The sequence below is a fragment of the Schistocerca gregaria genome, chromosome 6 (genome assembly GCF_023897955.1).
Source record: "Schistocerca gregaria isolate iqSchGreg1 chromosome 6, iqSchGreg1.2, whole genome shotgun sequence".
NCBI lineage: Eukaryota > Metazoa > Arthropoda > Insecta > Orthoptera > Acrididae > Schistocerca > Schistocerca gregaria.
The window spans coordinates 56,549,322-56,576,288 of NC_064925.1; the positions used below are offsets into that span (position 1 = coordinate 56,549,322).

General features: G+C 42.6%; 1 protein-coding gene across 4 annotated transcripts in view; it reads right to left on the bottom strand.

Annotated features, from left to right (window-relative positions):
- Nucleotides 1–373: 373 nt before the first annotated feature.
- LOC126277924 (protein croquemort-like) overlaps nucleotides 374–26,967 on the bottom strand; it is a 705,530-nt gene continuing 678,936 nt past the window's right edge. For all 4 annotated transcript variants that reach the window (XM_049977497.1, XM_049977498.1, XM_049977499.1 and 1 more), the window contains exon 10: nucleotides 374–3,763. In XM_049977497.1, the coding sequence (XP_049833454.1) occupies nucleotides 3,619–3,763 (145 nt within the window). In that variant the 3' untranslated portion in view covers nucleotides 374–3,618. The remainder of the gene's footprint in view (nucleotides 3,764–26,967) is intronic.

Genomic DNA, 26,967 nt, shown 5'->3' on the forward strand with positions numbered 1-26,967 from the left:
ACGGTGAAGACCTCAACGCCATTATGATCACAGTGGGGAAACCGGCGGAAGAGGCAGTCCTGATTTTAGGGTAATAGAAACGCTTCAAATTAAAATCCAGATGTGTGTGTTTTGGTATAGGGCGGCGCTTGTACCCCACTTGAGGGGGTGACAAATAACAGTGAGACTTACAATATCAGTTTTAAATGTGAATTGTCACACACCAGTTCCTGCAACAAGAGAATCGTGTAGCTTGTGCATGGTGTTTACATTCACCTTTTTTCTTTTTCTCACAGACTAATTATTTCAGACTATGTCCTTCCAACAGTCTACATCTAAATAAACTGATGTGATGTGGATGAATAGAACGAATTTCTGGAAGATAAACTCACACTTTTACAATTTCTATACGTATCATTTATTAACATTTTATAAAATACAGTCAAAGTTCTTAAAAATACAACAAGTAATACATTTCTGTACCATTACAGGACGAATACTTCTCAGACGGGACATTAACAGTTAACAGACTTAACTACAAATTATTTGTACAGCAATTGTTAATTTCCACGTACACAATTTGGCAGACTAATATAACAACGATGGTACGTGCAATAGATTTTGTTCTGTGACGTCTAACATTAATGGAATTTTCGCCACGTTCAGAACATACGTTGACAGCTCTTTCATTATGAATTATGGCGAAAATTCATTACCAGTTGAGCAGCGGAAATGTTACTGGAAAACAATTTTCTGATGGAAGTGAATTTTGTTGACTTACGCGTATCCACAGGAAGATAGCGTAGTGTAAACAGGGAACTATTATTTGAATGTACGCTTTGTTTACTAATAAAAATGGAGACTTTAATAATTCTCAATTATTTGTATATTGTCCGCCTCCGTAACTGAATGTTCATCGTGGCAGAAAGCCATGCGAGGAGCCCGGATTCGATTCGCGGCAGGGTCGGAGATTGTCTCCGCCTGGGGACTGGGTGTTATTTTGTCTTCATTATTTCATCCTCATCGACACGCAATTCGCCGAAGTGGCATCAACTAAAAAGACTTACCAGGTGACCCGTTTACACGACGGGACGTCCTAGCCAAACGCACATTTCATTTATTTCTATATTATTTAAGACAAACAATTTGACAACCGTTTTCTTTTCTTATCAGGATTTTCAGGTGGTATTCTATGTTATACTATAGTCAGTTTTTGGTAGTGCCGTGTGTATTCATATTACATTTATCATCTTTCGGCTGTTTTGCTATAACAACTTGAAGGGAGGTTTTAGAGTGGTGATATATAGAGCAAAAAGTATTAATGAATTGAACTAGACCTAATAAATTATGAGAGCCTAAAAATGAAAATTGTTTGTATTGTGTTATACTATTACCTGGCCTTAAGAAGTATGCCTCTTTAGTAGCGATCATCGACAAACAATGAATTTCAGGCTGAGTACAAATGGTTTCGACAATAACTCACCGACAGGAAGCTTTGGCCTTTCCTGCGCATTAGAGGCTATGGAGACAAAGGAAAGTAATACTAACAAAAGATATCGCTTCGTCTCTGCACTAAGTGTGGAAAAGTAGTTAGTGATCGAGGTGCCACACCAAGTAGTATGTTTGTTACTGACACAAAAGGCAATCAGTTTGCCTCAGCAGTGCTAACAAGGCGAATGTTAATTAAATGTTCTGATGCTTGCCACAGCTCTGCGAGTCCTGGCTTATGTCCAGCAACTACGGAGTAACTTAACAGCTTGGCAATTTGTAGGTCTATATGGGTGGTGTCAACGGTATGGGGGGATCTGGTTTTGAAGGGTAACTCTTCGTATTGTTTCTTAGGAATAAGCAGGGCCATTACAAGCAAATTTCCCTTGTGTGCTACATATCCTTGTAGTCCTCTTATCACAAGTAAAGTGGTGCCATTTGTGGTACGATGGAGGAGATATTTGGCCCAGGCAAGACACACAGCACATTTATCCGATTATGGCATGATCCAATGGCAAGAAGATTTCAGCCGTTTAAATTAATTTCGAATAGAAATGACAGCGTAGATAAAGTTGTCAGTTATTGTATTGTATTACTTGTGATTTAAAGAAAATACTGTACGATTGAGCAGTCCCTAATATCGGAAGCGTCGAAAAGACGTGACATATATGAAAAGAACAACTCGATTATGAAATAAATGCGAATTTTTTATGGTTTCCGACCACTAAAGTAAATTTTGCTTTTGATAGTGGCAATTATTGAGGTATTAATAAATAAAACTTGATACGGCCAGGATACACATTTTTAAGCAAAAATTGCAGTGTTAGATATGGACATTTTGAGGTGTTGTGTTAGACTTGGAATTTGACACATTCAAACTTTCCTGAAAGAGTAAGTCTTCTTATGAATAAAATATGAAATAATGTGGCATTTCTCGACAAAACTACATTTTCCAAGTAAGTATCAATGATTAGAATTCAGTTGTTCTTTCCGATCCTCTCATGTATCTTTGCTGTATAACACTAAAACGCCGCAAGTCTTTGGCACTACTTAGTTTAGCTATTGCAAACAGGTTACATAGTTGTGGCTAGTTATTGTCTTGAGTTCTCTACGATGTAGCATGTTACCACCAGTTTTGTTCGAAACTGCAGGGAGACGCACTTCAGTACGTATCACTAGATCACGTATTAGATGAGAAAAACAACAAACGTTTCACACAGTAAATCCAAATAAGGGCATCTTATCGTTGCACAGGACTACCTGAACATGAACCACAATACTTCCATTGTTAACTGGAAACCTGACCCAACTAATCTGCTGGAAATGCAGCAATCACCAGAATAACAATAACGAAAGATTCAACAATAACACTTAAGAAATGCATATTTTACGGTTAGACACCAATATCAACTACGAGACCTTGGAAACGGGGGAAGAGGCGTAATTGATAGACAATGTGGAATAATTTTGTTGGAGTGCTTGTGGAGCAAGCCCATAAGCTGAAAGCACTACCAAACAGTTCTTTCACCAACACATTTTGCCTCTATTTGCAATGTAATTTTCTACATTAAGAGTCACTGATAATTACTGTAATGTCACATTACATTTGTACTAAATCGAATCCTCAGTACAATCTGCGTCGCGTGAAACACTTTTATTCTAAAAAATCGTTGCACACTGCACTTAAATGATATACCCTGCTATCCGATATACTTGTAATTTCATCAGTGAATTACTAGTAAATTAGGTATGTACACTGAATATCTGTTTACTTCTCGAAAAGATAACAATCTAACGTGAAGAAAATAAAAAAAAAAACAACGACGACGAAACGCCCAGCACTAACAGCTGTGACGTGGTAACTGCTACTCAGTCTCTCTGTGAGTCACTCTCGGTTTTTAGCACCCTGGTTCCTTATCTCCTAAATTACAGTTGAGTCGCTCGGACCACTAACTGCTGTAGCCAGTTCGTCATATGGCACTCTCAGCTGGGTAATAACTACGGTAGCGCAGGAGCACCGGCTGCAGGCGGCCGCTGCACCGACGTGGTTCCCGAGTAGCACCCATCAGTGTTCCAGGCGAATGTCCTCGCGTGCTGGTGGAGACGGAGGAAGTAAGCATCATTTGGGGACGCCCCGCCGGGCGGACGCGGCTACGTCGACGACGAAGACGAGCTGGCGAGTCGGCTCCTGGCAGTCTGGACTTCCAGCTTCTCGCTGGAGGCCTTGTCCGTCGCGTCCATCAGAGGCAGCGACACCTCCAGGGCTGCCCCGGACACGGCACCGCTCTTCGCCGGCCTGCCGACCAGACAGAAAATGCCCAATTACAACAACAACAAAAACGTACATATGACAATACAAAAACTGGCCGACGGAAATCCCAACCAGATGTGAAGTCCTATATATATCGCTGCCGCGAATGAAATGCAATACATATCTCTATTCACCTTGGGAACATGAATAAGCATTAATATTACTTCAAAAGTGATAAAACTGATCTTGTGACTACTCCGTCCAAGAAGGCGGAAACCTTTTCTACTAATAGAATATGCCGCTATTACGAGGGTAGTTCAATAAGTAATGCGACACATTTTTTTTTAAAATCTATTAACATACATAGAAAAACGGCCTCGTCGGTGATTCACATTTGCTGTTTGTTCTGTGCACCGGTGAAGTTTTTAACCGTTGCATAGCAACGGCTAAATGGCGTCTACACACGACTCACGTTACAAGCAGCGTGCTGTTATTGAATTCTTGTGTGCAGAAAAAGAAACCGTGGTGAACATCCATCAACGTCTGTGTGCAGTGTATGCCAACGCTGCAGTTGATAGTACAGTTGGGCGATGGGTAATGAAAGTTGCAGCCTCAGGAAATGCATAAACAGAGCTCCCTGAGCAGCCACGCTCGGAATGTCCTGTCACAGCCAGTTATCCAGACATGCTCAATCGTGCGGATGCCATTATTCATGAAGACTGGCGCATCACAGCTCGACAGTGCGTCTGAAATGATCGAGACTTTCAAATATTCAAAGAGATGCTCACGAAGGTTTTCACGAATGCTCACAAGACTACAGGATTAAAAGAAACGCCATTTCATCTGAATTATTGGAGCATTTTGAGACCGACGGAGAGACCTTTCTGTCACGGATCGTTATGGAGGACGAAAGCTGGGTGCACCACTTTGCACCGGAAACAAAAAAGGCAGTCCATGGGGTGGCATCATCCACATTCACCACAAAAGAAGAAATTCAAGACGACCTTCTCTGGTGGAAAAGTCGTGGTGACAGTCGCCTGGGACTGTGATGGCGTCATTTTCGTGGATGTGATGCCAAGAGCGTCAGCCATCAATTCAGAGTCACACGTGAAGACTCTGAATAAACTCAAGAACCGTTTCCGTCGTGTTCGATCGGACAAGAATCCAGCGGAAATCTTGCTCCAACACGAAACTCCCTGGCAGATTAAAACTGTATGCCGGAACGAGCCTCGAAGTCCCGAGTTCGAGTCTCAGTCCGTCAACAAAGTTATAATCTGCCAGGAAGTTTCATATCTGCACACACTCCGCTGTAGAATGAAAATCTCATTCTGGCTTGCTCCAACACGATAATGAACGCCCACACAGAAGTCCGAAAACCCAGGAACATATCGCCAAATTGAGTTGCACATCATTGCCTCATCCACCCTACAGTACAGACCTGGCACCCTCGGACTTTCATCTCTTTGGACCGTTTAATGTTTCTCTACAGGGAAAACACTTTCAAGATGACGAGTGTGTCAGTCATGCAGTGAAAATATGCCTACGCCTACAGGAGAAGAGCTTTTACCAGCAGAGAATACATGCTCTTCCACAACGTTGGCATATGGCCATAGGACGTGATGGAGACTACGTAGAAAAATGTGACTTGGACCAGACATGTTGGTGTATATTGTCACCAAATTCTGAATCTTAACAATAAATATGTTCTGAGAAAAAATGCGGGGCATTACTTATTGAACGAGCCTCGCATCTATAGATGTATTGCATGTTAACTGTACAGATGTAAGCTTCGTGAATGTATGCTGTAGCAGACGGTGGAAGCTTTATACAGAGTATCCCAGGAAGAATGGTCAATATTCCGGGATGTGACACAAACGATCATTCGAAGCAAAATGGCCGAATAATCATGGCATCTGAAATACATACAGTTAGAGCTAGGAGCACTACTTCATCTTGCATACTGTGAGACGAATCACTTCTACTCCAAACGTTCTGCTTCCCATGATTTGGTATGAGGTAGTATGCACCAGAACACGAAAAAATTGTCTATTGAACATGGGCTTTAAGATGCACTCCATAAGAGGTATGAGCACTTGTTGAGTAGAACAGACGTGTTTCATAGTATCGAAGATGAAGTTCATATAGCTATTAATTTAGTCATTTCAGATGGCATCATTACTAGACTTCTTTGCTGTGAATCATCGTTCCTGTCATATCCGTGAATATTTTTCTCCTGGAATACTCTGTATCTCATGTTCAAATCCATGTACTTTTTTGCCATAAGAAACATTCTTCCGTTTCAACAAATCGTTCCCCATGAGGTCGTCCTCTGCAATATACACTGAAGAGCAAAAAAGTGGTACACCTGCCTAATATCGTGTAGGGTCGCAACACGACGTGGCGTGACTCTACTGATGTCTGAAGCAGTGCTGGAGGGAACTGGCCCATGAATCCTGCAGGGCTGTCCATAAATCCGTAAGAGTACGAGGGGGTGAAAATCTCTTCTGAACAGCACGTTGCAAGACATAGCAGATATGCTCAATGATGTTCATGCCTGGGGAGTTTGGTGAACAGCGGAAATGTTTAAACTCGGAAGAGTCTTTCTGGAGAAACTATGTAGCAATTCTGGACGTGTGTGGTGTTGTAAAGTACTGCCGGAATTTCCCAAGCCCATCGGAATGCACAGAGAGTATGAATGGATGCAGGTGATCTGACAGGATGGTTACGTACATGTCACCTGTCAGACTTTAATTAAGGTATCAGGGGTCCCATATCCGAGTGCACACGCCCCATACCATTACAGAGCCTCCACCACCTTGAACATTCCCCTGCAGACATACAGGTTCCATCGTTTCATGAGGTTGTCTCAATACCCATTCACGTCCATCCGCTCGAAAAAATTTCTAACGAGACTCGTCCGATTAGGCAATGTTTCCAATCAGCAACAGTCGAATGTGGGTGCTGACGGGCCTAGACAAAACGTAAACCTTTGTGTGCAGTCATCAAGGGTATGCGAGAGGGCCTTAATGCAATGCCTGTAGCTGCCTCATGTTGTCATGGTTACAAAGAAGTTTCTCAACCTCTGTGTATCTGTGTAACCTCCATACATATAAGTCCTATACAATTATGCAGGATTATACCAAGTGGAATTGATTGAATAAAAAGAAAAGGAAGAAAAAGAAGCATAGGAGGCCGCCTATATGTATGAAGAAAAATCTCAAAATGGGGATTGTGTACACCAACATGTCTGGTTCAAGTCACATTTTTCATCCACTCAGCACAATGTGGGGTTGTCCTACATAAGGGTCCTAATGAAGTGTCTACGATGACCATGTGTTGTTTGATTTTTATAGTACGATAGCATTGGTTTACTTCGGGAATGCAATTGTGTTTTAAGACAAACTCTTATGCTTTTTATCGTTAATATTGCGCCAGCTGTTTGTCGTACCACACATAATACGACCTAGATCACACACAAGTATGTATTCTGACATGGTTGTCACATTTTCTTGTATTTCAATTTATTTTATTGTTATTTATATTTGTTAATTTTTATTAAAATCATTCTTCCACTGGACATACGAATGTATGCAGTACATCTGATGTGTTGCATGGCCTATTACAACTGTGTGTTACGGTTTTATGAATAATAGCGTACACATATGTTCATCTATCATGCGTTATTTGAGTGAAACAGGGAAAACTATTAACAACAGTTTGACATAGGCAGAAGTATATGTGCCCTGATGTTACATATAGTTTTAATGATATACAATACATCTCTTTGAGCCACTTACATAGTTAACATGATACCTGTAAAATGTTAACGTATGTTCTATATTTTTTATAATTTTTTTTTATATTAGTACATTTCTTCTACTCATTGTACAGGGGCCTGAAGATGGCACAATGGAATGCCGAAACTGGTAGCACATAAAACAAAATAAACGTCTACAAATCGTACGGCTGTTGGTGAATTATTGCATCAAGAACTTCTTGCCAGCCGTCGTCCCACGATCCATAATGGATCAACGAAGACTAATTGCTCTTGTCTGCCCGAACCTCACGCAAAATTTATGTCGGTTTCCTTATATTTGTCAATAATGTTTCACGAAAAGAACGGCCTCTTCCCTCCGGGCATTCGCATTTGAGTTCACGAAGCGTCTCGGTAACTCCGGCGTGTCGAACGAACCTAGCGGGAACGAATCTAGCGGGAACGCCTCTGAAATGCTTCGATGTCGTCGTTGTACGAGAATTTTACAGTGCGTACGTGTTCGCAACCGTAGCAACAGCTGCTGTCAGCCTGCCGTAGACGCAGCCGGTTTGTACTCGTCTGCGGAATTCTTTCTTGCAGAGGTGAGTGAGATGCAGCTAGTGGGGAGTAGAGTGATACGACGAAGACCAGGAATTGGATCGGGAGACAAATGATGCAGGCAACTATCACTGATAAACTACTTTGTGATTCTGTTCCAGTGGGGGTGTTCTTGTTCGAATGTGGCCATTGAGACCTTTTGACACGCCTAACCAGCGAACGATTTCATGTCTGCCGAGACTCCTCTCATCTGAATGTACGAATCTTCAGTAAGTAGTAACATTTTAAAATGAGTTCTCTTATTATAGTCAGTTCATTGCAATCACTGGCAGCCACACTGTCTGGTCGCTACGTGTGTACCCTATCCTGAAACGACTAGCGTCGGTGCAATCTCGCTGTCACCAAACTCTTCTGTTAGTCTCTCATGTGCATCGAATTATGGGTGAAACGGAATCCCCCGGGCAGGCGACCACCGAAGTATGACAAATCCGTCTGCAAACAGACGACGACTTGTGACTAGACCAGATCGAATGAAATGCTTCTTCCGCGCCCTCTTTTGGATCGGCACTGAATAAGCTGGAGCTACTGAATTCTGTAGACTGATCCGTTTCAACTTATCAATTATTATGGCGCGTTATTACTTTCCACACGAAACACAGGCGTAACCTTAAATGAGAAACGCGAGTACATGGAATATCGAATCTCATCAATCAGTTCTCGATAATAAAACATGATTTTCAGTATTATGTGACAAACGGCTGAGTGTTTTTCCTGCATTTTTTTGGTATTCAGCTTTCCTTTGTGCACGTATCATTACGCTGCAGCACGATTTATTGTAGCTTTGATTTTATTATTTTGTTTCTTTATCCATCGACAGTAAAAAAAGAGTTGTTAAATTAACATAAATACGACCGTAATCGATCGTTTGAATAAAGAGATGTGTATATATATTACTTCACTCAAAACACTTCCTCAGAAAACGACTTATGGATTTAAAACCTGTAGTGGCCGGGTTGTTCTTTGTGATTCTACGTTGATAATACGCAATAACTTTAAAAAATTGTGTTTCGTATCGTAGCGGTTGATCCGTCATATGGCGAGTCTCTGTGTTAAAGGAGACTTGTTTATTACGTTCGAACTCCAATTTGTGCTTTATTGTTCACACGCTGCGTGTGTTTGGAGAAACTCCGTTATCAACGTTTGTTTACCCACAAGAAAAATACAAATGAAAAACTGTTTACAGATAGTCTCGACTTGGAGACATACATGTTTCTGAACGTAAAGCTATGTAAACACAACAAAAAATAGCGTTTTCTGGTACGTGAAGCGAGTAGCTGACAAAAACAAGAACTGCTGATTCGTCGCCGGCCGCGGTGGTCTAGCGGTTCTAGGCGCTCAGTCCGGAGCCGCGTGACCGCTACGGTCGCAGGTTCGAATCCTGCCTCGGGCATGGATGTGTGTGATGTCCTTAGGTTGGTTAGGTTTAAGTAGTTCTAAGTTCTAGGGGAATGATGACCATAGATGTTAAGTCCCATAGTGCTCAGAGCCATTTGAACCTTTTTTTTTTTTTTTTTTGCTGATTCGTCCTCAGAATTACACAGTGAAGATTCGTTCGTCTAGAGTGGAAAAACCTGTTTAACACAGCACTTATTCCCTTTGAAACAGAAGCAACAGTTAGTTTGGAATAATTCTTATAAGGTCTACTAATTTCTTTATATGTGGGGGCTCTAAGTTTGGATATTCCGAGCATACATTTATCCCAATAGAGTCGAGTTTAGAATCTTGCAATATCTACGCTGATTCCGAAAGCAGAGCATCGGTAGGTGTTCAGTGCATCGCTCCGATTATGAGTCTAATCAAGTTGTTATGTCTAATTTCGGGAGTGATAACTTGACGCCCCAGTGACTGGATCTTTTTCTTCAGTTTCATCTGGTCATAGGACGTCAATCGTGAATCTTAGAACGGCCCAAGTAGCAATGCCGCTGACCTTACTGATGACGTATTTTCTTCCCATTTCGTCGATGGAGCAAACTGCTGTACGTGACTGCGACTGAACTGCAGCGCGCGATTTATTACGTAATTATTTTCATTTTCGTCGTAAAGCCAGCAAGATTTAGTCAGTGACAGTTATTGCAGAGGGATCATGTTTTAATGAACACTTCTGAAAGCGCACCGATCGCTGTTACGTAACACTCGATAAATAACGCGTATGGCAGCGCAGTCAAGTGTCCGAGGCCAATTATATAAGCCGGATGTCTGCGCAGCTCTTGCTGACGCCCACACTGCGGCTCTACGAAAAGGTGCTAGTCATTGCGACACCTGCGTTTGCGTTTGGAATTTTCGTCTGACAGTGCAATGGATATGACAAGATCGTATAGTACATTGCTACTTCTTCCCACATGTTTCAAAGAAACAATTTCCAGTGCTCTCGGGAAATTTGGAAGACTTTCTTACACTAATGATCTTGGTCGTATTTATTATTTTTTTGTTTTGTCACCTTATATGGGCAATTTCACTGCGTAGTTGCTAGCTGCCTAGATAGCATAATTGTTCCTAGAGAGAAACGTGATTAAAATGTGAAACATTATGGAAACGAAGATCGGTTTGCAGAGCACAGTGCTTTGCTGGTCGTGGTGCTGTCGGCAGTGGTACAGCCTGGCCTCCACGCCGCCTACGTGAGTACGGACTCTGACGCCCACAGCCGGATCCTCTTAACATCCGAAGGGCATGTACCATTTGGTATGTTTTATAGACAAAAACTATTTCACACATGAAAATTATATTAGGTGCCAGATCCGAAGAGCGTCTCGGGACTTTTAGTAGTTGTTTATTAACTGGTGCAAAGACTGGATTCAGATACGACCCCTCTTCCTGTTCACAGGTCACTGTGGGGCTAGTAACACTACTCACCTCGGTCGTCCACGTAAGCAACAGTATGTTGACAACTGTTTTATCGAAATCACAAGGATCGACAAAGCCTGATACACTCCTGGCAGTACCACTGAGGGAGTGCGACGACGTAAATATTAGTACAGTGGTGCGTAACAGCGTTAATGGATACCAGTTTGCAGCTATTTTCCATAAAGACCGAAAGGAACAACGGAAGTGTAACAAATGATTAAAAATTTAACAAAAGTTACCATGATCACTCCACGTGGTGTGCTATCTCTTCTACACGCCTTTTGGATCATTTTTTTGAATGATTTCTTGAAGCCTTCAACTCCCCTTTTGTTTATTTCCTGTACGGTAGTACTGAACCGTTGTTTAGGTCTATGCACTTGATTACGTAAACTGTGTTTCACAATATTCTGCTGCTGCGGACGTGACAGAATGTGGGAACATATCATTTCTTTTCCGTATCAGTATAAATGGAGACAGCTGGAGCTGTGAGAAACCAAGCAACAGTAGAGCCATTGGATGCTTCAACATCACGACCACTGGAAGCGGAACAGATGAAAAAGAAAAGTAAACAATATCCCTGTTTTCTTTTATGGTGGGCGCTGTACCCCCAACGCACATTTGTTTACTAAGATTCCACACTTACCGACTGGAAGTGCTGAAACACATGCGTCAGGCGGGCCGAAAATTAGGAGTTACCAGCAAAGAAAAGATTCTCACCTCCGCAACAACAATGCACAGTGCTCAATGTTCAATGTTCAATGTTCAATGCTCCTGGTTTCAAAACACCTGGTGCTCGGTAGTCCGCGCGGAAAGTAAAAGATAATTCGGCAGAGTCAGTACTGCATTCACCAGATCTGCTCCCAGTTATCAGGACCTGATTCTACTTACTTCTGGCTTTCCTCACTTGCACTAGTTTAGGAACTAAATATTCAAAAGTCTCTATCGCGCCAATACGATTATTTGAATGCCTCAAGAGGAAAAGTTACGAACGTGTGGTTTTGAGCTGTTCTGGACGGATATCAACAGACTCTATTAACTAAAAAGAAACACCATTATTTTCACAAGGCTCTCTGTTGGAGTAAGCACCAGTTACTTTCTAGCGCGTGATCCCTCTCCAGTACACAAATGTACGTAGACACGTGACCTTCCGAGGTATGTAACAAAAAACTGCACACCACGCACAGTTAGGCATGTAATTTTGATTTTGTTCGATACGTATGAGGAGACCCTGTACTGGAGAATGGCCATACTCTAGAAACTAATTTGTAATCATATGAATTATCAGTCTGGTGTAAATGAAGTCTTTCCTCAAGCCTAGTTTAATTAAGAACACCTTTCGGCATTTTTTACTTTTACTGAGGAAGCAAGGCTAAATATACGACCTCGCCTTAAAGAGGTGTCACAACTGCAGGAAAATTATAGCAAGGGCACATTCCCTGTGCAATGATAATAGATCGCAATTGATGATAATTTTAATAAATGGAGAGGATTCTGATTCATCCTATCACTGCGTAAACACTAGACCAACTAAAGAAAGTATTCAACATTCATAGAGTACTAGATCCACAGATGCCTCGCACATAACTACAGGTTTGATCGTTTCGTGAGCTCAGGAACGTCCGTGATGCGTTCATCGTGCTCTGCAACGAAACAGGTGGCAGCCGAACTCAGAAAACAAAGCTCGGGAACCCATACCATAGAACAAATTGAGAAGAGATTGCGGTATAACCCGAGTAAAGTTAGAGCACTGACTGTATGCCAACACAAACAAATACAACTCGTGTAAACTGGCCACAAGACGAAGTACACAAAACCCGTCTGCAGTAAGTCACAGCAGGCAGACATTTGCAAGTATCTGTACGCAGCTATTTAAGGTCGAACGCTCTCAAGTACGTAGCCACGGTGGTAATAAGTATTTTTCCATAAATCTCTGCTTGCATGTACTGAAGAGAGATTTTCGCATAAAAATCCTATCTCGGTCAATTCTTCAGGATTTTTCCGAACATCGTTTCCTACACGTGTTACGCTATTACATTAGCCCAGATGATGATACAGCTAAATTTAGAAACTGATTACGTACTTCCTATGTGTCGTTACGAGTCCATGAAAAGAATAAAAGTTTAAACGAAAAATTGTGATAATGTTATCTGTACCATAACCTCATAGGTCATAGTAGGAGTGTTTCCGCTGTTCGTCGTTATGAAACAAAGGTCACTGCATCTACCGCTGGTATTACAGCTTTCAATGATAACATGGCGCGACCAGCTTAAGCACGTAGTTAAAGGACAAATATGTTCCCCTCCTACATTTTCACTTGATTTCGTTTCGCATCTTTAAGTGGGGAAAATTATTAAAGATATCGTTTCATCTACATCTACATGGATACTCTGCATATCACATCTAAGTGCCTGGCAGAAGGTTTATCGAACCATCTTCACAACTTATCTCTATTGTTCCACTCTCTAACAGTGCGCGGGAAAAACGAACACCTATATCTTACCGAGCGAGCTCTAATTCCCCTTATTTTACTATGATGGTCATTTCTCCCTATGTAGGTAGGCGTCAACAAAATATTTTCGCATTAGAAAGAGAAAGTTGGTGACTGAAATTACGTAAGAAGATTCCTGTGTAACGAAAAACGCCTTTGTTTTAATGGTGTCCATTCCAAATTCTGTATCATGTCCGTGACACTCACTCCCCTATTTCACGACAATGCAAAACGTGAAGCTCTATTTTGAACTTTCTCGATGTACTCTTAACTGCCTGGTAAGAATCCCTCACCGCGCAGCGGTATTGTAAAAGAGGGCCGACAAGCGTAGTGTAGGCAGTCTCTTTAGTAGATTTATTATAGTTTCTAAGTGTTCTGCCAATCTTTGGTTTGCCTTCCCCACAACATTTTTCTGTATGTTCTTTCAAGTTTAAATTGTTCAGAATTTTAATGCCTAGGTATTTAGTTGCATTTACTGCCTTCAGCCCAGACTGATATATCATGTAACCGAAGTTTAACGGATTCCCCTTAGCATTCATGTGGATGACTTCACACTTTTCATTATGTAAGGTCATTAGCCACTTTTCATACAAATCAGATATGTTTTCTAAATCGTTTTGCAATTTGTTGTGATGTTCTGGTGATAATAAACGACAGCATCATCTGCAAACAACCTAAGACGGCTGCTCAGATTATCTCCTAAATCGTTTATATGGACGAGGAACAGCAGATGGCTTTTAACACTACCTTGGCGAACGCCAGAAATTAAGTCTGTTTTACTCGATGACTTTCCGTCATTTACTACTTACTGCGACGCCTCTGACAGGAAATCACGATTCCAATCACATAACTAAAACGATATTCCATAAGCACGCAATTTCGCTATAAGCCACTTGCGTGATACTGTGTCAAAAGCCTTTTGTAAATTGTGGACTCTCGAGTTTAATTGAACCATGATATCGATGAAGAAAGATTGCACGTCTATTGACTTAATGAGACAACGAAGTCATTTAATTAGAGCAACAAGTCTAGGCATCCAGACATTAGTGTGTGTGTGTGTGTGTGTGTGTGTGTGTGTGTGTGTGTGTGTGTGTCTAGGGGGGGGGAGGGGTAACAATATTGTAAAAAACTGTCAATGATGCGGAATAATAAATCTCCGTACAATCTTCTACAAGATTTAGATGGGAAAATATAAATTTTTTGCATGCTTACATTTTCCAAAACATTGTTCATATGCTGTCGTGAGCAGTAGTCAAAGTTCCAAGAGAGAAAAGCAAGGAGAAAAAAGTTAGATGGTGACTTGCATTTTCTGTTCCAGCTATGAAGTATGCTACGCATGAACAACGTAATTGGTTATCGGCTACAGCGCCGAGGGGGAACTATTTACGGCCCGTGGTGGCAGGTTCCGCTAGCACGCTGCACCATGGCAAGGTCACTGCGCAGTGCAGCAAACACGCATGCGCCGCCTCTTGCTGCTGATGGCTACGTACCAGAGGTAGGTGCCGTTCTTAATGGCTGCGGACATTCCTCTTTGCTACGCCCTACTAGTTCCATAAAGGAGCTTCTAGCTGCAGCTGGCCGCCGTAACTCAAATCGAGAGTTTAAGTGTGAGAAAGCTGTTCTCACTTTTGTTGGCGATTTAACAACTGGGGCTGACTACACATTCGTTCCATCCTCTCCTCCGTGTCGGGACACCATCATCCTGCTGATGGTCGACGGGCTATAATTACCAACCGACGCAGCGTATCGGTTGGCCCATAGTGAAAAATATGGTGACAATTGCTGCTATTTAACGCACTGGTTTTACATTAATATTAAGATATACTATTTCCTATAGTCAGAAGTTCTCCGTGTACCAACAAATACTATTTAGATTCTTCACATCATCGAAATAACGACTGAAAACGGAGTGCCCTCTCTGTAGTACTCGAAGGCTGAGTGACAAGTAGAACGATTCATTTCGCCTTATTCTACTGACCAAGAGCTTTGCACCACCTGCATTTTTATGAATGTATGTGAGCTGAGATTTAAGGAAAATTATCAATGAAAAATATGCCTCACGAAAGTACAAAATGATTTCACTATCAGATAAGAACATAAAAAATAATACCAGATTTCAAGCACGCACGGCTGTTAAAATAAAATCTTGTCTGAAATATATCCAATACAGTTTTGTTCCATCGCATGCACTGTAAAATGCTTCGAGCATCGGCTGGTCCTGGCGGAGGTTGGAGTCCTCCCTTGTGTGTGTGTTTTCAGGATCATTTAGGTTTAGTATGTAAGCTTACGGACTGATGATCTTAGCAGTTTAGTCCCATAAGATTTCACACACATTTAAACCTTTTTTTTGCTTCGAGCGTCCGCACTTTGCTGATCACGAGATGGGCACGTGTGTGTGTGTGTGTGTGTGTGTGTGTGTGTGTGCGCTCTGTATAGTCTTTAAGTATCACGACCTCCTCCCTCCCCTCCCGCGAAAGCTAGTCTGCGTTGGTGGACAGTAGGTTGCATTATACCGCCCCGATAGTGCACCGCCTTCAATATGGCATCAATAGCGCTGAGGGCCGCGCGGATTGCGTATTAAGTAAGATACGGCTTACTGACCCGCCGCGTACCGAATCCGTAGGACTGTCTGCATGGCTGCCTCCACATTCTCCTACCATGATCATCAGGCGTCGGGAAGTTTTTTACCCCTCCGTGAATAGGACTACACACCTTTGACCAAGTTCCATTCTAAGTGTGTTATTGCACACCTTTTTCTCGCAACGACAGTGCTGTGTAATTTTCTTTTGGTGTGGTTCGTAATGGACAGAAGGAAAGAAAGCTGACGACTTGTTAGATGATCGTTTCGGCTTTCGGAAAGGTAGAGACACCAGAGGCAGTTCTAACGCTGCGCTTGATAAGGGAAGCAAGAGTTAAGAGAAATGAAGACACCATCATAGGACATTTCGACCCAGGAAAAGGTTTGAAATTGTAAAAAGGTGCAAGTTGTTCGAAACTAGGAGGAAAAATAGGAGAAAAGCAGAGTGAAAGGCAGGTAACATAGAATATGAAAAAGCATTAAGAAGGAACAATAAGAAGAATGGTACAATATGAGCGAAATAGATTAAAATGGGTTTAAACAAGGATGAAACATTTCTACCACATTGTTCAAGCTGAACATCAAAGAAACAGTGACAGAAACGAAAGATATCATCAATGGTAGGACAATTCAGCGTGAAAAGATGTCAATGACTATATTCACTGGTGAGATTCCCATCCTTGAAAACCGAAGAAAAACGGAAGCGATGATGAGCAAACGAAATAATATCGGCACATATCATAAAAATAAATGTAAGTATGCATGCATGCATCACAACTCCTAACCCGCTGCGCCTATTTCAACCAAACGTAGCACACATATCACTTACTGTCTGGAAAGAATCGCTGGGGCAGTAAGATCCATATACCCATAAAAGAAGAGGGGGTGTGGTGGAATGTCACATATATTTATTAAAAATACAAATAGAGTTTTTGCATTCTGATTAATAATGCGTCATGTGACGCTAGAAGTGTTAAAGTGAGATGTGTTCTGTGCAACAAACATTAACATTTGGAAGAGAAAGAAATTTCTATAGAACTAAAAACAATGATATCGAACGTTCTTTATTGTATCTGTGTTGGTCAATGAAAAAGACCAAAGAGATTGCATCATGTTAATGACTCTTGTCTTCGATTCTTGTATTGATGACAGGCGCCACTGTACGCTGGATCTAACTGAGTGTAAGTTCCGTGAAACTATACACAATATAAACTATACTTCCATGTAATAATATTTACTTTTTGTCCAGCTCGCACCTTTTATTAGTGAATCAATTTATTGTGTAAATTTGTTGTTTTAGCGTGTGCTCCGGAGGGGACCACCATTTCTTTTGCAGTATAGGTAGGCCATTACGCCGGCAAAAAAATTATTCTTATTAAATCATTTATTCCCCCCCCCCCCCCATTAACCATGAACCTTGCCGCTGGTGGGGAGGCTTGCGTGCCTCAGCGATACAGATAGCCGTACCGTAGGTGCAACCACAACGGATGGGTATCTGTTGAGAGGCCAGACAAACGTGTGGTTCCTGAAGAGGGGCAGCATCCTTTTCAGTAGTTGCAGGGGCAACAGTCTGGATGATTGACTGATCTGGCCTTGTAACACTAACCAAAATGGCCTTGCTGTGCTGGTACTGCGATCGGCTGAAAGCAAGGGGAAACTATAGCCGTAATTTTTCCCGAGGGCATGCAGCTTTACTGTATGGCATGGAGAGGTGCATCAAACCAGTCTCAGGACTGAAGACCACAACAACACAAATCATTTATTAAAGGTAAATCCAGGGAAGTTCTCTGTTTTTCTCATTCAATATTCTAAAGACAGTAAAACTAAAATCTTAAATCATTAATATTTTCGTTGCATTGAGTTCAATAAATTTTGATTGGCCGCTTAAAGGCAGATGACGAGAATCTCCTTAGCTTTGAGATGCTAATGAAGAATAATGAAAGCAAATTATTACTTTTCATGGAAACAGAAATCCTGATTGGTTCGTTTCGAGGCTCGTCTGTGTTTTGAAACCAATATATGGAGACTTTCCTACTGGTTTGCTAGGCCTAACGTAAGGGAAGATTTTCTGTTGAGTTTGTCTCCCTTAGCCTTTGGCGTTTGTCCTCCACCATAAGGCAGTGATCCCCTTCTCATTTAATCCCCAGAAAGGAGGGTTCTCTCATCTGCCAGCAGTTAAGGGAAAAACAAGAATGGATACAGTAAGGAATGTAGATATTAGAAAGGACCGTAAACAAGAAAGTATGAGAGAAGAAATCGATAAAAAGAGATTAAGATTGTACGGGCATGTTAAGAGGATGCGTGGTCAGAGACTCCCCAGAATTATGGAAGAACTGAAGATGGTGGGAAAAGACTTAGAGGGCGCACAAGATCACGGTGGAAAACGGGTGGGAGAATATCTGCGGAAAGGAGAGGTGTGATCTGGCACGAAGTGGAGGAAGAAAAGTGTTGGGAGGACCGAGCCAAATGGAGAGGACTCGTCAGCATTCAGACCCGGCAGTAGCTGGAGCGGGATCCGGATGTAGACAGATGAAAACAGATATTTCTCAGGTATTAATTGTTTTGAAAAAGGTACACAATTAAACCGGTTGCCATCAGGCCCCCCTGAGAGCTAATTTTTGTTACAACACTGCGCGTAATATACGCAGATTTTTATTAATAATAGCAGCCATTCACAAAAACTAAGGCGGTGAGTCGCGCACTGTTTCAAAAATTGTTACGTGTGCACCGCGGAGAATCCAAGGTCTACGTAAATGCTTCTGGTGGTATTAAGTTTGCTTCACAGTTTCAGGCTATCCAAAATCAGAACCCAATGCTAATGACGACCACTTCTCTCTAAATCAAGTACAACAGAAAAAGGGAATTACAATTTTACGTGTTATCACCCACCAAAAAGAAAAAAATATTTTTTTATATACCACCACAGGGGGGGGGGGGGGGGGGGTGAGAAAGTATAGACAGAATTTATTCACCCAGCGTTGTGAATAATCTGCAACAAGCTTTACACACAACTTCAAACCCACGAAAATTTTCTCCCTGAACCCCCCCTCCCACAAAATCATGAAACGAAGACAGTTTATCGCTCACTGGGTTTTCTCTCTTCATGCAGTAGAAGTGTCGCACTAGGCACGACTTTTTAATTTATTACATCTTTATGCTACTGAATTTGTTCCCAATACACGACGCAGGCAGTATCTACATATGCCCGTTTAAGGTACCTGCAAAATTATACCATTGTACGACACAGTCTGGGAGACGATTTTATAAACATTGGGTTGCGCCAAAACTACATGGCGAAATTCGCTTAAGATACGTGTACAGATAGGCATCAAATGTGTTAAATATATGCGAGATATAGTTGACTTGTGCATAGGCAGGCAAAGTCTGGGGTAAAAAGCTCACCGAAAACGCCAGGAACGATTTAAACGAAACGTGATCCACATATTGGTTACGGTCTGGAAAGAAATACTCTAGTTTTAAGAGCCACCGGCCTCCTGATGGATGAACGTGATAACGTGGAGAGAGGAAGGGGAGCAGGAAATGGACAGAGAGGGGGAGAGGGGAAAGTGAACAGGAAAGGAAAGCGGTGGAGATGAACAGAGTGAAGGAAGGGCGAAATCAATAGTGTCAGCCAGTTAGTAATAAATTAACATTGAAATTGGGGACCCCCAAGTAGAAGTAGTAAAGGAATTCTACTGCTTTGCAAGCAAAGTAACGTATGACAGGCCATTCAAGGACGACTTTGAAAGCGGACTAGAGCAGCCGAAGATGACATTCCTCTCCAAAAGAATCAAATGTTGGCCTTAACTTGAGCGAGAAATTTCTGAGAATGTGTGTCTGGAGCACGGGATTGTGCTGAATGTAGTATGGACTGTGTGGGAAGCTAAGAAGAATAGAACTGATGTGTTCGAGATGCGGTCCTGCAGAAGGATGCTGATCAGTGAGATAAGAAGTACGAAGATTCTCTGCAGACTCTGCGAGGGCAGAAATGTGTGGAAAGCACAGACAGGAAGAAGCGACACCTGACTTACAGCTTATGCCTACGCGCAGCTCCCTGTCCTACGCCGTACTGCTTACCGACAACTGCTGACTCGTAATTAGCATAACAATGCCCGACACTGACCTGTGCGCGTGGGAACTAAACGTCTCAGGATCCTGCGTCGTCCTAGACTGTGAAGTGATGTGGGACGACGACGTGATGCAGCGAACAAATTATATATATATATATATATATATATATATATATATATATAGAGAGAGAGAGAGAGAGAGAGAGAGAGAGAGAGAGAGAGAGAACGCAAGTGCACAAGGGTATAGAAATATTTGCTGCTGATTACATTTTTTTCGTGACTGTATTGTTTAGAAAGAAGCGAAAGAGTCACTGGTTACTGAAAGCCTTTCTACATACAATGTACCCCCTGAAGACATTCCAGAGCAGCGTTTATGGAACGCAACAACTGACTGCCTTTCCTATATGCACCAGGCAAAAGTATAAATATTCCATATGGAAAGCATTTTTCCGCATCTAAAATAACTTCAAACCTGTCCCCGATCAGTTTTTGTTGCAACCGTTCGAGTTCTGAAAGAATGTCACACAATGGCTCTTTTTAAGTCTAACAAAATTTCCTGGATAGATGATCTGAGTTATCGTACTGATCACAGAACAGGTATTTGCTTTTCATTGTCGTTCAGAATACAAACGGCTGCATCTGGAATGGTGGCGTCACCTGGCAGCGTGGACTGCTCCTGGGTGACTTCGCACTGTGTTCAGCGCTGAATCGCGGCTCTGCACGATTGTCGGCGTCTATGGCGACGGCATGGGCTGAGGTGCCGTTCTTCCAGTGTTCTGGTGAGGCACAGCGGTGTTACTCGTGGCGCCATAGTGTGGGCAGGCATCGGATGTTGTGACTTCAGGCCGTAGCTGGTAGTCACTGACGGCACTTACGCGTTCTCTCTAGTGCCACAGTATCCTGGTACCATTTATCAACGGAACAATATTTGCCCATATACCGTAGTTGTGTCTATAAACTGATTCTGTGATACTCAGGTATTACCGTGGTCGGAAATATCCACCAGATCTGAGGGGAACGTCTTAGACCCCCTGGCAAGAGGAATCAGAGGAAGGTATCAGTGATAAGGCTATGACAGCGTCAATGATGACGGGTCCTACAATGAATGTTAAGAAAGGTACGAAGATATATATCTCGGCAGTCAGCATCAAATATTCGGTAATGAGGAGGAAGATTTGGAGAACAAATAGAAAAAAAATTCAGAGGCCTCTTTAATATACCCTAGACAAGTACGTTCCGAGTAAGGTTTTAAGGGGGTGGAAAAGAACCAAAAAGGTTTAACAGCCGTGTTAGAAAAGCGCTACGTGAACAAAGAGCATCTCAGATTAAAGAGAAGTAAAAATCTAGCTGACAAACAAAAGCTGAACGAAGAGCGTTAAGGAGAGCAATTAGAGAAGCGTTCAATTATTTTCAAAGTAAGACGTTGCCAACGGATTTGAGTAAAAACCCTCTGAGTTTTTGATGGTATATAAAATCAGTAAATTGGTCGAAATAATCTCAGCGAGCACACCGGCACCGAAACGGAGCCCGCATCTCGTGGTCGTGCGGTAGCGTTCTCGCTTCCCACGCTCGGGTTCCCGGGTTCGGTTCCCGGTGGGGTCAGGGATTTTCTCTGCCTCGTGATGGCTGGGTGTTGTGTGGTGTCCTTAGGTTAGTTAGGTTTAAGTAGTTCTAAGTTCTAGGGGACTGGTGACCATAGATGTTAAGTCCCATAGTGCTCAGAGCCATTTCAACCATTTTTGAACCGAAACGGAAGATGGCAGAGAGAAGGCCGAAATACTGAATTCGGTCTTCCGAAGTTGAATCCTCCAGGAAGATCGTAACACTTTCCCTCTTTTCAATCGTCGTACGAATGCAGATATTGAGATAACCATCGCGGAATTGAAAAGCAGCTACAATCGCTTAGTAGTGGTAAGGCATCAGAACCAGATGAGATACCTGGTAGACTCTATAAAGATCATGCGAAAGAACTTGCTCCACTTCTAGCAGTAATTTATTGTAGATCGCTTGAGCAACGAAAGGTACCTAACGACTGGAAACAGCGCAGGTCATTCCCGTTTTTAAGGAAGGCCGTAAGACAGATTCACACAATTATAGACCTATATCGTTGACGTCAGTCTGTAATACAATTACGGAACATGTTTTATGCTCAATAATTATAACTTTTTTGGAAAATGAAAATCAAAATGGATTCAACGAATCTCAGCTCACTCTGTTCCTCCTTGAAATCCACAGCTCAGCGGACGACGGCGCTCGATTTGAGTAAGGCGTTTGACACCGTCCCCCATTGCCGTTTAATGAAACAAATACGAGCTTACAGAGTATCGGAGCAGACTTGCGATTGGATTCAAGACTTTCTTGCAGATAGAACTCAACAAGTCGCTCTTGACGCAAGAAAACCGACAGACGTAAAGACAATATACGGAGTACCACAGAGAAGTGTGGTAGTACCATTGCTGTTTAAAATATACATTAATGATCTAGTAGAAACTGTCGGATGCTCCTAAAGACTGTTCACAAATGATGCAGTTGTCTGTTTCAAAGTAGTAAACTAGAAGGTAGGTAGAATTTGCAGAACGACCTGCAGACAATTGATGAATGGTGCAGGCTCTGGCAGTTGACCTTGAACGTAAATAAATGTAAGATATTGCGCATACACAGTAAAAGTAATCCACTACTGTATAGCTACACTGTTGATGACAAACAGCTGGAGACGGCGTCTGCCGGGAAATATATAGGCGTAACTATCCAGAGCAACCTTAAGCGGAATGACCATATAAAGCACACAGTAGGAAAAGCAGACACGACACTCAGATTCATCGAAAGAATCTTAAGAAAATATAACTCATCCACGAAAGAAGAGGCTTATACAGTGCTTGTTCGGCCGATTCTTGAGTCCATCTATCTGAGATCTCGAGAGAGAGAGAGAGAGAGAGAGAGAGAGAGAGAGAGAGAGAGAGAGAGAGAGAGAGCCAACGACGAGCAGCGCGCTTCGTTTAGTTGGCGAGAGACGCCGAACAAACTCATCACGGTCAGATTTACTATTGAAATTTCGGGACAGCACTTTTCAGGAGTCTGACAACATATAACATATTACTTGCCTCCCCCCTCCCTCCTCCCCCTCCCCCCCCCCCCCCCCCACATACATCTCGCATATTGAGCACGAGGAGAAAATTCGAAAAACTGGAGCCAAAACAGAGGCTTACCGACAATCTTTCTTCCCACGCACTATTCGCGAGTGGAACAGGGTTGGAGGGATCTTATGGTGGTACGGAAAGTACCCTCCAGCACACATCATTAGGTGGCTCGCGGAGTATGATGCAGATGTAGATCTGTCCCTGACAGAACACTTGTGGAACCAAGTCAGACGTCGACTCCGTCCCACACCCAGTGTTCCGAATATCAGGAATCAGGCGTAACAGTTGTAGGCCAATTCCCCTCGCGGGAGGTAACAACAACTATACAACAGTCTTCACAACCCAGTCAGTGCGTGTATCCTGACCAGTTGGGGTATAACGTCACCCTGATAGGTGTGCCCGTACTCCCTGCCTCGATTTTTTAATCACTGTACTAAGAGGACACACCCTGCCAGCCCGTGAAGTACCATGTCGTTCCGTCCTCTCCTCCTTGTGTGACCACCGCACTACAGGATCTGGGAACCTGCGAACAAGAAACTGCTAACAAGAAACTGCTAGCCGGACGTACACTGACCCTGGTGTAGACATGCACCACGTTGATGCAAATCAACACACGGATTGCCTTCGGAATGGCGCCTGTGATGATGGAAGCGGACGCGGAAAACGGCGAGCCTACGCGTAGCATGTCGGTGGCAGCGGCCTCTGGTGGAGCGATGGGGTCTCGTGAGCCAGCCTGTGTGCCGACCTCGATGAACCGAGCAGAGCGGCCGTACGTGATTCGACTGCATACGGCTGCCGCTGCTCCCTAGCGCGCCGTGCAGGCGTCAACCACTTCTGGATCCTGTCCTGTCTCAGGCTTAGAACCCGAGAATTCCCGTAATGTCGAGGTGGCAGGTAAAGCGTCTTGTGCACGTTAGCCCCTAAGCCAATTTTCGTTGCTTTAATGCAAGCGGACAGTCTTTGAAATTAGGAAAGTAACAGCACAAAATCAACTGTAACGGGTGCAGAAGTCAGACTGTAGTTATAAAAGTTGAGGGACACAGATAGCCAATGAAGGTTCCATAGTGATCTGATGAGTTACTATATGGCATGAATAAACAGTGAAGTGTGATTGATACAGGTCGCCTCATACAAAGGAAGTGTGGACAGCTAGATAGTATAAGTAGTTTTGTACGTTAAGGAGATCGCGTGGTTCACAATTTAACCACGGTTTTTTTTTTTTTTTTTTTTTGCAGATAATGTGATGATACAGTTGTGGTACACATGGATATGAGCCCGCCACGGCGCCGCAGCACGGTGCAAGAGCATCCAAATCAGAACGACGCTCCCCACTTCCGCTGCATTTTGTTTTTGTTTTTAATGCTCTAGTGCCATGGTAAGGGAAAGTGGCGTACACCAGAACTGCACTGCATTACGTTCCACAAAAAATATTAACGGCGTAAGTTTATTTTTTCGAGATCAGAGAACTTTACAGCTGCTCTCCTGTAGCTAGCAGAACGCCCTAAAGGAAATCAAGGAGAAATACCAAAAGGGAATTGAAGTTCAGAGAACAGATACAAAAATTGTAAGGTTGACTGACGACTCGGTAATCCCGTCAGAAAAGGCGAAGGACTTAGAAGAGTCGTTTATCGGAATGGATACTCTAGTGAAGATGAACTGTAAGGTGAATATCAACGAAAGTAACAATGGTAATAGTACGTAATCGAGTTCATTAAGGCATTGCGGAAGCAACTAGATTAGGACACGAGACATTAAAAGCAATTGATGAGTTCTGGTATTGGGTCAGAAAATATCTGGCAATGGCCGAAGTAGAGAGAATATATAAAAGCAGACTGGCAGTAGAAAGAAAAGCTAATTTAAATTTGTGTATCCGGAAGTATTTTCTGGAAGTATTTGTCTGGATGTACGAAAGTCAAGCGTGGTGGAGACATTATTGAGATGAGAACTGAAACTTTCTAAACGTTGTCAAAACAAGTATTCTGCAGATTATATGGGTAGAACGAATAACTAATGAGGTACTGGACAGAATTGGGCAGAAAATAAATTTGTCGGACAATCGATTATAATCTGGGGACCAATTGTCAGTTTAGTACGCGAGTGAAGTGTATGGAGTAAACATTGTGGGGACAACGAAGACTGCTACAGTAAGCAGATTCATGTGGACGTAGATCACAGTTGTTATGTAGATATGAAGAGATTCGCACGGGATAGTCTGGCGTGCAGAGGCGCTTCACATTTGTCTTCGGACTGTAGATAAAAACAAAGAAATTGCGAGCGGTCTCCAATTTATCCATTAATACATTCAACCCATTACCATTCTGGTTGTCTAAATCTATTCCAATTCATTTTACACACTATACTGCATATCAGTTTGCTATTTATTTGTTCGAAGAAGTCTGCGCGTGGTCCGTTGGCATATGACAATGACTGCTGCAAACGCAAGTTGTGCTGACTGGAAGCTTTTGTAGTCCAACACAATTTAGAAACTAATGTCTTATTGCACACTATGTACGAACGACTGGAATAATGCGATGAGGGAAGCTAAGCCAGTTGAGAAACTAAGAACGCCTGCCAAGTGTCTAGAGCTAGACTCACCTAAGACCGCCTATCTGGAATTTCACCTGTGAGTACCTTTCACTTGCAGGCCTATTTCCTTCCTCAAACGTCCTTAAAAAGACCTTGTGCTCCAACCCTGATGAACAGTCTGTCCTCCCTCCCTTCACCTGTGGTTACGGATGACTAGCCTTCTCCCTTGCGCTTTACAAGTTGAAATGTCGCTGATGGACTTGTCGTAATAAGATCCAATGACTAGTCCACATTCATAGTCATTGAGGTCTCCTGAAAGCAGTAGTTGGAAGTTTCACCGAATACAGGTACTCACAGCACACGTTTGACGAAATAGTAGTTTAAAGGTCAGCTGTGGTCTATCCGTGACCAGTTGCGCTGACATCGCGTGACCGTCACGCAAACACTACTGCATCTCCTCACGACATTACAGTTGTGTGCGAGTAGCACGCGCAACTGTCCTTCACTGACTCACTCACTCACTCACTCACTCACTCACTCACTCACTCACTCATTCACTCATTCACTCATTCACTCATTCACTCATTCACTCATTCACTCGCTCACTCATTCACTCGCTCACTCATTCACTCGCTCACTCGTGTGACAGTAGAGAAAAATGCAAAAATTAAAAAAGTAAACCAGCAGGAGTAAGTCAGGTGCCAATCTGTGTACTTAAAGAATGCATAGACAGTAAATAAGCCCCATTAGCTGACATAATAAATGAGTCTTTCACCTTTAACTTTTCGGAATATATGAAGTAGACAACCACCTCTAGTGGAGAAGGTGACACAGAAAGATATAGCAAAAGTAAAAGCCCATCTCTCTACTGTCCTCTTTCTCGAATATAATATAATCCGGCTCATGCTGTTTCGACACTTATTTCGAGCCTCTCGCGGTTCTAGGCGAGCAGTCCGGAACCGTGCGACTGCTACGGTCGCAGGTTCGAATCCTGCCTCGGGCATGGGTGTGTGTGATGTCCTTAGGTTAGTTAGGTTTAAGTAGTTCTAAGTTCTAGGGGACTGATGACCACAGCAGTTTAGTCCCATAGTGCTCAGAGCCATTTGAACCATTTGAACTTATTTCGAATGCAAGGGAGTGGAATAAACCATTAAGATTTTCAGATTTTTTTGGTAAGAAGTCCACAACAAGCTGGATCAATAAAGAATAATATGGATTTAGAAAGAAACAATATAAA